Genomic DNA, 11119 nt, shown 5'->3' with positions numbered 1-11119 from the left:
TTTGGAATAAATTCTTCTAGTTACTATATTTGTCTGGAAAAATATAAACGTATGAGTTCAATATAATGAAAACACAGTCCATACACTTAGTACCACTGTGTAAGAGGTAAAATACAAACCTGAACAGTTGCAAAAATCGAACAAATCCTACCTACACCTACGCCTTGTGAACGAACCACTGATAAAGTCTCTTTGATGACGTTAAACAGCCGCAACAGACCAGCGATGACACAGAAAACAATCTCCCGGAAAACAAAGCAGCAGCGACAACGACAAACGCCCTCCACTCGGGCTGCCCTCAACTCTTATTTATCTGAAAGAGTATAAAATTTTGCTGGACATCTCCCTCTTTTAACCAGCTGCTGAACATACTTAGGCGAAGCGGAAATAATAGAAGTCCGTGTTAAAACAAAAAATTTATTTGGGAATTGACAAGACAGTAACAACAAACAAACAAAACAACAAAAGTGCTCTAGTTCTTTCTAGAAAATTTGGTCCTCCAAAACGACACACTACGGAACAACCAGGTCTAGGGGTTTCGGGGCAGCCGGCTCGGGGCCACAAGCCCGCCTGGTCCGACTGCTGCCAGGTTTCACATTTCTCCTGCCCAAGGTGGGAGAAGCAAGACGTTTGCAAAACAAAAATCAGAGAGAGCACAAGCCGTCCCTGTAGCGTCCGCCAGGCAGGCAGTGATCTCCCCGCACTCCGGGCTTGCATCGGAAGATCCGGGGAAACTTGTTTTTGATTTGTTTGTTTTTAGATAGAGGGGAGAAACCCCCCCCCCCCCCACCAATTCGTAAAGGAAACCATCTTTTACTGAGCATATTCTCCTACCTCTCTGAACATAGCTTTCTGAAGGCCCGACAGGAATTCTACTTCAAATCTCCTGGAAGAGATTTTCATGTTTTGCTTTAGCAAATTCCAAGGCCACAATACTTCGCCGGTTTTCCCGGTTAGTTTTTCCTTTAAAAAAATATTTTTTAAATGTTATCTAAAACAGCCCTCCCTATCTTTTGGGCGAAACTGTAGCCAGCCGCCTGGGGCCTGGAGGTTCCCGAAGCGCCGGGACCGGGAACGGAGGACGCGCAGCCTGTCTCTGAGGCCGGACGTGCTGTAAACCCCCAGCACAGGCCGCCGCGCGAGGCAGCCCCGCTCCCTGCTCGGGCCCAACCCCCGCCCCATTCAGTGGGCCCCGGCTAGCCGCTTCTGAGCTGCTCCAGGAGGCTACGTGGAGCGTGGAGCAAACACACGTTTGTCCCTTGCTCTGGCGGCGCGGGTTCTCGTTGCCCGCCCGGACCGACGCTTCCAGCCAGGGACTGCGCGGCAGCCGGGCGGGGAAAGCCGAGCGCGAGCGCACCGACCTGTGTGAGAAGGCCAAGAGGTCTGCACGGCAGACGCCCGGCTGCACCTCGGCCCCGGCACTTCCTCTCGGTTCTGAATTTTGGCATGGGGTGTCCAGCCCGGAGGCTCGGGCGTCGGGAGGAGACGAGGCCTGCAAAAGGCGCACGGAGAGGCGGCCTGCAGGCCGGAGGAGCGAGAGGGCAGAGAGGGCAGGGGGGCGAGCAACAGGAGGAGAAGCGGAGGAGACAAAGAGGGGCGAGAGGAGCTGAAGGGAGCGAGGAGGCGCAGAGGGCCTTGGACGCTGGCTCAGAAGATGGCCCCACAGAGGGCGCGTGGTCCGGCCGGCGGCGGTGGCTGCGGCTAAGGCCGGCGTCGCATGTCCCTGCATCCTCGCAGCCGGCGCGCGCTGGGTTCTCAGAGATCGAGGCGCGAGTGCAGCGCGCCGGTCTTGCTGTCGTGGTCCCAGTAAGAGCAATGCATCATGGCGAGCTCGGGCTGCCGGGCGCAGGCGAACTGCAGGCCCGGCGCATTAGTGGGCGCGGGCGCCGGGGGCGCGGCGGTAGCAGGGCTGGCGGGGCTGAGCTGGCCCGGGGGCGGTGCGGCTGCCCCGTGGTGCGGCGGGGCCGGCGGGGGTGCGGCGGCCGCGTGCAGATGGTGTGCGTGCGGGTGTGAGTGAGGGTGCGGCGGCGGCGGGGGCGCGGCCGGCGGGCCTCCCAGGCCGTTGTACGAGTTCACCACGCCGGGAGGCAGCGCCATGCTCTGCACGCGTGAGTACGGCCCATACGAGGCGGCCGGGCCAGCCAGCCCCTTGACCACCGCGGCCGCGCCCGGGCTGCCCGGGCCCGCGGCTGCAGCGGCGGCGGCCGCCGCTGCAGCGGCCGCCGCCATCTGGCAGGAGGCGTAGGGCATGGGCGAAGGCGGCTGCGGTAGTGGCCAGGAGTTGTTGAGGAAGCCGGACTGCAGGTACTTGGGGGGCGCCAGGTAGCCGTAGCCGTCGGCCCCGGCGCCAGCGACGCCGCAGCCGCCCGCGGCGCCTCCGGCCCCGAAGAGCCCCTTGCCGGGCTGGAAGTGCGCGGGCGGCGGCCGGAAGGGCCGCTTCATGCGGCGGCGGCGCCGGTAGTTGCCTTTCTCGAACATGTCCTCGCAGGCCGGGTCCAGCGTCCAGTAGTTGCCCTTGCGCTCGCCGCCGCCCTCGCGCGGCACCTTGATGAAGCACTCGTTGAGGCTGAGGTTGTGGCGGATGCTATTCTGCCAGCCCTTCTTGTTCTTCTCGTAGAACGGGAACTTGGCAATAATGTACTGGTAGATGCCGGACAGCGTGAGCCTCTTCTCGGCGCTCTCGCGGATCGCCATGGCGATGAGCGCCACGTACGAGTACGGGGGCTTCTGCGCGGGGTCGGGTTTCTCCGGGGCTGTCCCGGCGCCGCCGCCGCCTCCCTTGCCGGGGCTCGGCGGCGGCGGCGGCGCCTCGGGCTCCTTGGCTGCGCGGCCGGTCTCCGGGGCCAGTAGGGCCCCCGCGGCGTCCTCGGGCTCGGGGTAGCTGGCCATCATGACAAAGCCGGCGCGCGGCGGCCAGGCAGCCCCTGCTCTTTTCCCTTGGCGCTGGCGCGGCAGAGAGTCCGGGCGCACAAGTCCGCTCACCGCCGAGTCTCAAACTTCTGGAGACTGCGGATGCCGCCCGTGCTCGCTCGCTGGCGGCCTCTCGCTCCTTTCCTCTCCTCTTCCCCTTCCCCTAGGGAGCGGCTGGCGGGAGTGGAGCTCAGCCTCTGGCCATGGGGAGTCCGCCCAGCAGAGAGGGGCTCCGGCCCCGCCGCCCCTCCCCGCCCAGGCCAGTCCCCGCCTCGGTGGGTTTTCTTTTCGGCGCTCTTCCCCTCCCCCCACCCTCCGGTTTCCCGAGGCACGACCCGCGTCTCTGGCGGAGCTGCCTCCTGAAGTCCCTAGTGCGCCAGGAGCCTCGCTCAGTTCTGATTCGTATGGGCTCCGCGGAGTTCCGCTTGCGTCAGGCGCCTTCGCCCCTATAGCGGGGCGGCCAGTCGCGCACGGGCGAGTTCATCTCCAAGTCACTTTTTGTAAACGCCCCGCACAGCCCGGACCGGCCTGCCCCCTCCCAGCGAGCTGAGGGGGCCCGGCGGACGACCGGGCTCACGCTTTCGCAAGCCCTTGCAATCCGCGGGTGCTGGCTCTGCGGATTGGGCCGGGAGATGCCGAGGGCCCCGGCGGGGTCCGTCCGCACTCGGCCAGTGCCCAGGGAGCTCGGGCCCTAGCGAGGAGAGGCGCGCCAAGCCTCCTCGCGGCTTTCAGGTGAAGGAAAACGACTCCTCTGCTCTGCCCTTTGCGGCGGTCTCGGGGCTAAACTTCGAGCTTGGGGCTGGGGGAGGGGCGGGACGGGGAGGGGGCTGGATGGCGGTGGAGTGAAGAGAGCTGCGCGGTGGCTTTGGGAAAATCAGCCTAGAAACGAGGGTCACCGAACCAAGAAGCCTCGGCCTGGCCTGGCCTGTCCGTGGCGCTTTCAGAGTGTCTGGGCCGAATGGGGTTGAGGAGAGGATCGGGAAGGGGCGCCCAGAAGCTCCGCCCGAAGCCCCTTGACCTTTCCTTGCGCTGCCCCTGGACCTAGGGACCCTCCTCAGAATTCGCGTTGTAATCCTACGGGTAGGGTCGTATGTGTGCTTTAACAACACCAAGCAGACCCTACTCTAGTCCTGCTCCTGCACGGTGTGACTGTTGCTGTGGGGATTTGGGGGATTTTATTTGCATGTGCACCGGTATCACATATAGAGGTCATGGGGAGGGTCTATCTTTGAGACACATGTGCTGGTGCAAAAACACAGGTATGCACACGGACAAGGTGCGATTTATATTTCTGGTAAAACATTCATACTTACAGATATGTAATGGTACATGTGTATCATCTAGCAGTAAACGTGGTTCCGGGAACTTCTTTCTTTTTCCTCTCTTTTCTCTCTCCTCCCCTCTCTCTTTTCTTCCTTCTTTTCTTCCCTTCCCCCTTTCCCCCTTCTTTTGTCAATATTCTGTTACAGACTGGGAAGAAAAGCAAGAGGCTGTGAGGGAGGCATTTGTTCAAATCTCTCTCTCGACAAGACATTTGTTCTGATCTTTCTCTAGGGCTGAGGGGTGAATGAATGCTCACCTGCCTTAAACAGAAGTCTGAATGGGTCCCAGTTACACCTGCATGCCCTGAGATTGTCTCAGGGAAAATGAATGCTGGCAGAAAAGGCAGCTGTGCTTTTTAACAGTTTTAACTTAGCTTTGACAAAAAGTCTGCAATCATAAAGTGTGAGAGAGATGGCTGGTGTTTTGAATCCCCAGGCTCCCACCTCCTTGGTACTGAGGTCAGGATACTTTGGGGGAGGAAGGTGGACTGAATGGATGTCATGCAGGGGTGTGTCCTATGTCTGGAAGGGCAAGGAGTGGCTGCCCCTGTGCTCATTACTACCTCTTCCTCCTAGGCTGCCCAGTCTCTGAGGAAGCCTGAAGAGCCCTTAGTGGCCTGTGGGCCCAGCACCCATGGCCACCTTCATGTGCTGCCTACTTCCCTCTCAGGTCTCTGATCTACATTTCGAGATGAAAGGAAAGGAGGACAGGGTGATGGGGCTCTTTGGAATTCAGCCTCTTAAAAATGACTCCAGAGAGGTCAGCAGGACAGCTTGGTCTGACCATTACAGTTAGAGGGAGCAGGGCTCCCTCAGTAAATACCCTCTTCCACCCACCATTGAAAATATCTCAAAGTAGCTTGATTGTTTTCTCCCACCGCTCCCAGTATACACTAGGGCAAGCAGCACCTCTTCATAACCTCTGTGACTGTCTCCTGAGTAGGCATGCAGGTGTATTTCTTCTTCCTCACCCCCATCCATGACCAGGCTATGGGTGGGAGCAGTGTGGGTTAGGTTTGGGGCTGCTGCAGATTGACCCCAGTGCCCATCTTCCCTCTGGGCCTGGGCAGGGGAAAAAACAGCTGGGTCCAGCCCCAACCTGGGTGTGTGTGTGTTCTGTCCTCTCTTTTTTTCTGACCACCCAGGCTGGCTCTCTGTCTCTTTCTCCCCCTTGCAGGCATTTCCGCTGCTGGCCTGCAGCAGCCAGGTGTAACAGCATTGTTGTGTGTGTCATCACTTCCCCGAATTCCAAACTCGGCTCCCTTTTCAGCTTTTAAAGAGTGTGTGTGTGTGTGTGTGTGTGTGTGTGTGTGTGTGCGCGCGCGCGCGCGCTCGCGCGTAGGGGGTGGGGGTAAAGGAAGGAGTTCTTCTAAAGAATTTTCTGAGTGGACAGGAGTCCTGCTCCTTTCAGGTATTGATCTCTCCAGGAAGCGGTGGGGCGCGCCTTGGTTTACTTCTCAACCGTCTCAGGCAGGCTGGGTAGGGCCCCGCTTCCTGGCGGGGTGGGGATCCCGTCGGGCAGGCAGTCCAAGTCGAGGCTTGGGGGGGGGGGCATCCTCTTTCTCCCCGCGGCATTGCGGCGAAGCCCGCCCCCAGCTCAGTGACCTCGGGGCGGTGCCCACCTCCGAGGGCGGAGCGGAGCTTCTAGCCTCTCCGCCCGGGTTTCCCGGGGGCCTGCAGCTGCCGCTCAGAAACCGCCGGTCCCTTCTGCAGGTCTTCCCGCCCAGGCGCCGCCTGCGGACGCAGTGCCAGAGACCCGCCGACGGGGCGCGGCGTCCGCTCCCGCACCTGCCCTGCTCCCACAAGGCCGGATAGCCGGCGCGAGCAATTCACTAAGATCTGACGGAGGGATGGAGGAAGACGCTTCTCTCGCACGGCCCGGAATCCTGCAACAGCCGCGGAAGGGGCTGCGCCTGGGGATCCCGGCGGCCGGGTCCTGCCAGGTGAACGGCCCAGGGGCCCGGAGGCAGGCAGCCCTTCTCGGGCGCGATTCAGCTGGCCCCGTGTTGCCGTGGGCTGCCCCGAACCGGGTCCCGCGGTGCCCTTTCCTGGCGGGGCCCTGAAATACACACCGGATTCCCGCCCCGCGCGAGGACCGAGGAACTGAGCCCGCTGCAGCCTTCTCCTGTGGGCCTTTCGTGCGCAAGGCGGGAAAAGGAAGCCTGGATGCGTTCATCAGTACATCCCTACACAACTGCACGCCTCACCTGTTAGCGCTTCTCCTAGCCCCATCTACATGCCCGTGGACTCCAGGTCTCTCTAATCCCGTTACGTTCCTCCATCACTTCTCTCCAATCAACCGTGTGTCCCCTCCGGTTCTCTTTTACCCACTACTCTCTCACACTCACCTGTTACATATATTAGTTCAGATCCTGCACATTTTGGTGGAAAACATGTCACTCTGATGCCTGCACTTTAAGCCTCCTTACACACTTGGGCACTCAGCAATCTCATGACACAGAGTACCTCTTGGGTCCGCGTCTGCAAGTCTGACTTCTAGAAGCCTGTTGATTCTCTGATGTCTTTGGCCTGGGGTTAGGGTGACTGGGCTGCCACCTGGATAGTCCCTTGGCGATGTTGCTGCTCAGAGTTCTTTAAGAAGCTCAGGTACAGAACATACCCTCATGCACTTTATTTAAATTTTTTTAATGTTTATTCATTTTTGAGAGAGAGAGAGAGAGGGAAGAAAAACATGAGCAGGGGAGGGGCAGAGAGAGAGGGAGACACAGAATCCGAAGCAGGCTCCAGGCTGTCAGTACAGAGCCTGACTTGGGGCTCGAACCTACAAACTGAGATCATGACCTGAGCTGAAGTCAGAGGCTTAACTGGCTGAGCCACCCAGGCGTCACTCTGTCACATACTTTAACACCCACAGGCCACTCACACAGGCTTCCTCTCTGTTTGGTAGCTGAGCTCCCTATCACTTGGACAGGCTGCAGCCTGGTGCTTGGTTCCTCTGCACACCCACACAGTGCCCCCAGGCCAGCCATATTATTCTGCCAGGTTGGGATTAGCAGTCACTTACCCAAATCTGTGCTTGGGAGAAAGAGTGAGAGAAGAGGGAAGTGGAGAGAGAAGGAGAGGGAGAGAGGCCACTACCCATTCTGGGGAATGGCTGTTTGATGAGAGCTGTTTCCAGTTGGTATCTTAGTGGATCCTACCCCCCTCATCCCATGGGTGGTTGGGCTGGGAGGCAGTAGGCTGGAGTTCTGGGCTTCTCCTTACCTCACTGATGTTAGGCCTCAAGTTCACTAACACCTCTTTGTCCCGAGGAGAGTGTGCCCTACCCTTTACCAGGCAGACTGTGGGGGCTGTTGTAGCCATTTCTCCTGGCTGAGCCTAACTTAGGGAAAAAAGGCAGAGGGGGCTGGTTCATGAGTCCTGCAGGACCTTCTCTCTCCAAAGACTTCTGGAGTGCTCCCAGAGAGAGAATTCTAGGGTGGCAGGAGCTGCTGACCTGCTTCCTTTGGTATCCCATGGCCATGACTCCCATGGCCAAAAGCCATTTTGTTCAGCCCTGAACAGTGAGTGCCTTGCCACCAGAGCTCCTGCCCCATGCTTGAGAGTGTGATGTGTTGTTGTTTAAAGTTGCCTTGTTGCCTTTCTCCACACCCAGACTGTAAGTCTTGAAGGGTAGAGACTCTGTCCTTCAGTTCTCACTCAGTGCTTCCCACCAGGATTGGTTTAATGCACTCTAATGGCATTGGAGAATGCCTCCACTCCATGGAGAGAGTTGAGAGATGCCACTTTCCTTGTAGTGAAGCTGAAATTTCCAAGAAAGGGACTGGAGGTAGGGAAGAGTGGCTGGACCATGGGGGGCCAGCTCAGGATCCAAGAGTCCTCTGCCATCTGGGGCTATCTGTTCATTACAGCTGCACAGCCATGCTGCTGGACCTTAGGCTAGGACACAGGACACCTTCCTGGTTCCCTGATCATGGTGAGGACCTGAGTGAAACATTTAAACTAAACTTTACTGGTAATAGAATGGCTTTGCATCTGCAGCAGCCAGCTAAATGTAAGGCCTGCTGTCTGGAGTCCCAAGTAGGCCCAAGAGGGGGTGGCTGAAAGAGCCCTTCCTCTTGGTCCTCATTCCCTGCTCAAGCGTTTTTTCTACAAATGGGTGCCGTGTAAGGAGCCTTTGTGCAGGAGGGCAGTTTTAGATTCCTATCTTTGATGAAGTTTGGAAGAAGGGAGAGAGAAGGGCTGAGTTTTGTGTTTTGCATTCTGAAGATTTCCCTCATGCTAAGTTGGGGTGCGTGTGTGTGTGTGTGTGTGTGTGTGTGTGTGTGTATGCTGTATAACTTGCATATGTAAACAATAAGCATCTCAAGTATACAGTGTGATTATTTTTATCTACAGTGCACCATGTAACCACCACCCTGATCAAGATATGGAATGTTAACATTTTTGTCACCTCAGAAGGTTTCCTTATATTTTTTCCTCTTCAATACCTGCTCCCAAAAGATAACCGTATTCTGATTCCTACCACCATAGATTAACTTTGCCTGCATATAAATGGGGCAGGCAACATGTACTCTTTTGTGTTTGGTTTCTTCTGCATAACATAATATAATTTATTGTCAAATTGGTTAACATACAGTGTGTATACAATGTGCTCTTGGTTTTGGGGGTAGATTCCCATGATTCATTGCTTACATACAACACCCAATGCTCATCCCAACAGGTGCCCTCCTCAATGCCCATCCCCCACTTTCCCCTCTCCCCCATCAACCCTCAGTTTGTTCTCTTAATATTAAACACTTAATTTAAGAGTCTCTTGGTTTGCCCCCCTCCCTCTCTGTTTGTAACTATTTTTCCCCTTCCCCTCCCCCATGGCCTTCTGTTAAGTTTCTCAAGTTCCACATATGAGTGAAAACATACTGCATAACATATTTTTGATAGCCATTCATCTTTGTGGCATATGTCAGACATTAATTTCTCTTTATTGCTGTGTAATATTCCATAAGTTGCTTATCTGTTCACCTATTGTTGAACATTTGCATTGTTTCCAGTTTTGAGATATCATAAATGAAGCTGTCGTCAACATTTTTAATTTTTTTTAACGTTTATTTATTTTTGAGACAGAGAGAGACAGAGCTTGAACGGGGGAGGGTCAGAGAGAGAGGGAGACACAGAATCTGAAACAGGCTCTGGGCTCTGAGCTTTCAGCACAAAGCCCAATGTGGGGCTCGAACTCACAGACCACGAGATCATGACCTGAGCCGAAGTCCGACGCTTAACTGACTGAGCCACCCAATCGCCCCTGTTGTCAACATTTTTGTACATGTCTTTTGCGAAGGGCATTTTATTATTCTTGAGTGAATACTTACAAGAGTAGGCATATGTATAGTTTTAGAAGATATTGCCCAATGTTTTTCTAAAGTAGAGCAAACTACAGTGCTGGACAGACAGACAGATAGACATGCTGTAACAGGTCCTTTTCCCTGTAGACAGCATTTATTAAAGACCACTGTGTACCTCCAGCTATCATTATCATCATCCTCATTATAAAGGAATAAAATAGATATCCTTTATTAAACACTTATTTTGAGCCTGGAACTTTACATGCATTCTCTCATTTCATTTTTATGACAAATCTAAGGTGTTGGTACTTTTCCCATTTTATAGATGAAGAAGCCGAGGTGCACAGAAGTTAAGGAACTTGCTGAAGGCCCCCAGCCAATAAGTGGCAGCTTGACTTTGGAGCCCTGTGTTTCACCTCTGCACATGTGCCTCTATTTGCCCGGGCAAGATCAGGAAGGCCTTCCTTCCATCTGCCCGAACCTAGCTGTTATTTATGAGACCTGTTTCCTATAACCTCTGGTCTTCCCCATATACATTGTCATACCCAGGACTGAGATGTGTGTACTCATATGTATGCTCACAGTCTTCCTCATAGCCACACATACTCACTGTGAAGAAGGGCATGGGGGCCAATTCAGTGAAAAACTCAAAGTTTTCCAGGCCCTGGGCCCAGCAACCTGATAGTGTGCCTCTTAGGGAATTTGCAGAAGATTGGACCAGGGACAAGTCTGCTTCTGAATGCCACAGGGCAGAATTCAGAGGCCATCCTTCCCTGAGAAGAGATGGGCATTTGGTCCTCCTCCCAACATGCTGAGCCAAGCCCATTATCATGATGCTTCAGGGGCATTAACCTGGGCATCTCTTCATCTGCAGGGTTTGTCCAGGGGTGTTCATCTTCTCCTAGAAGGTGATGACAGCCTGGGAGTGTTGCACCTTGCCCAGGAAAGTGTTAAGTGGGGAGGCAGATTTGCATGATCTGAGTAGGGAGAAAGCATGGAGTCTGCGCTTCTGGTCAGAGGCCTTGACCGGGCCATGCAGGGAATGGTCACTCTGAGGAGAGCCAACAGCCTTCTCGTGGTCCTAAGGACGTTATCAAGGATCCAGGCCCCTAGGCTTGAGTCAGAGGAGTGTGCTGCCCCTGTGGGTGAAGACAGTATAGGGGGCTACACTCTATGCAGCTGGCTCCTCCTCAGGCCTCTTTTTAGACTAATTGAGGGCTTGCTGGGCTCTGGGTTTGTAATTGGTGGTAATTGCTGACAGGCTGCTGTGGTGGTACAAGCAGGCTTTTGTTGGGGAAACAGTGGTCAGGATTTTGGTGCTTTGAGTGGGAACAGTCCAGGATTCTGGTGTGCTCTGTTTCAGGTACTTCTTGGTACCTAGCTTTTTTCTAGGAGGCGGCATTTCTGAGGAATGAGGACTGGTAGCATGTCTGAACGGGAAGGGACCCACTCATGCAGGTGGTGGGAACTTGGGTCCAGAAATATACAAGGTCTGCTTTAGGCCTTAGAGCTAGTGCAGTTGGAAGGGAGGTCCTGGTACTGTAATTGACGCATGCCCCACGGGCTGGGAGGCACCATGGTGGG

At 55.5% G+C, this 11119-nt stretch overlaps 2 protein-coding genes across 2 annotated transcripts; one reads left to right on the top strand and one right to left on the bottom strand.

Annotated features, from left to right (window-relative positions):
- Positions 1–397: 397 nt before the first annotated feature.
- On the bottom strand, positions 398–3280 carry FOXL2 (forkhead box L2). Its single transcript, XM_045503488.1, has one exon. The coding sequence runs from the start codon at positions 2890–2892 to the stop codon at positions 1756–1758; it is 1137 nt and encodes a 378-aa protein (XP_045359444.1). The 5' UTR covers positions 2893–3280; the 3' UTR covers positions 398–1755.
- Positions 3281–3542: 262 nt separating this feature from the next.
- FOXL2NB (FOXL2 neighbor) lies at positions 3543–10049 on the top strand. Its single transcript, XM_045501001.1, is given in 4 exon segments — positions 3543–3642; positions 5862–6441; positions 8105–8273; positions 9861–10049. Coding segments are annotated over 4 exon segments (1038 nt in total).
- The last annotated feature ends 1070 nt before the right edge of the window (positions 10050–11119 follow it).

Source organism: Leopardus geoffroyi, chromosome C2, assembly GCF_018350155.1.
Source record: "Leopardus geoffroyi isolate Oge1 chromosome C2, O.geoffroyi_Oge1_pat1.0, whole genome shotgun sequence".
Classification (NCBI taxonomy): domain Eukaryota; kingdom Metazoa; phylum Chordata; class Mammalia; order Carnivora; family Felidae; genus Leopardus; species Leopardus geoffroyi.
Note: the sequence above shows the minus strand (reverse complement) of the source record. Positions and strands in the feature narration are given on the sequence as shown.

Coding starts and splice junctions, on each gene's coding strand:
- FOXL2 (XM_045503488.1), bottom strand. CDS start 2,892: ATGATGGCCAGCTACCCCGAGCCCGAGGACGCCGCGGGGGCCCTACTG.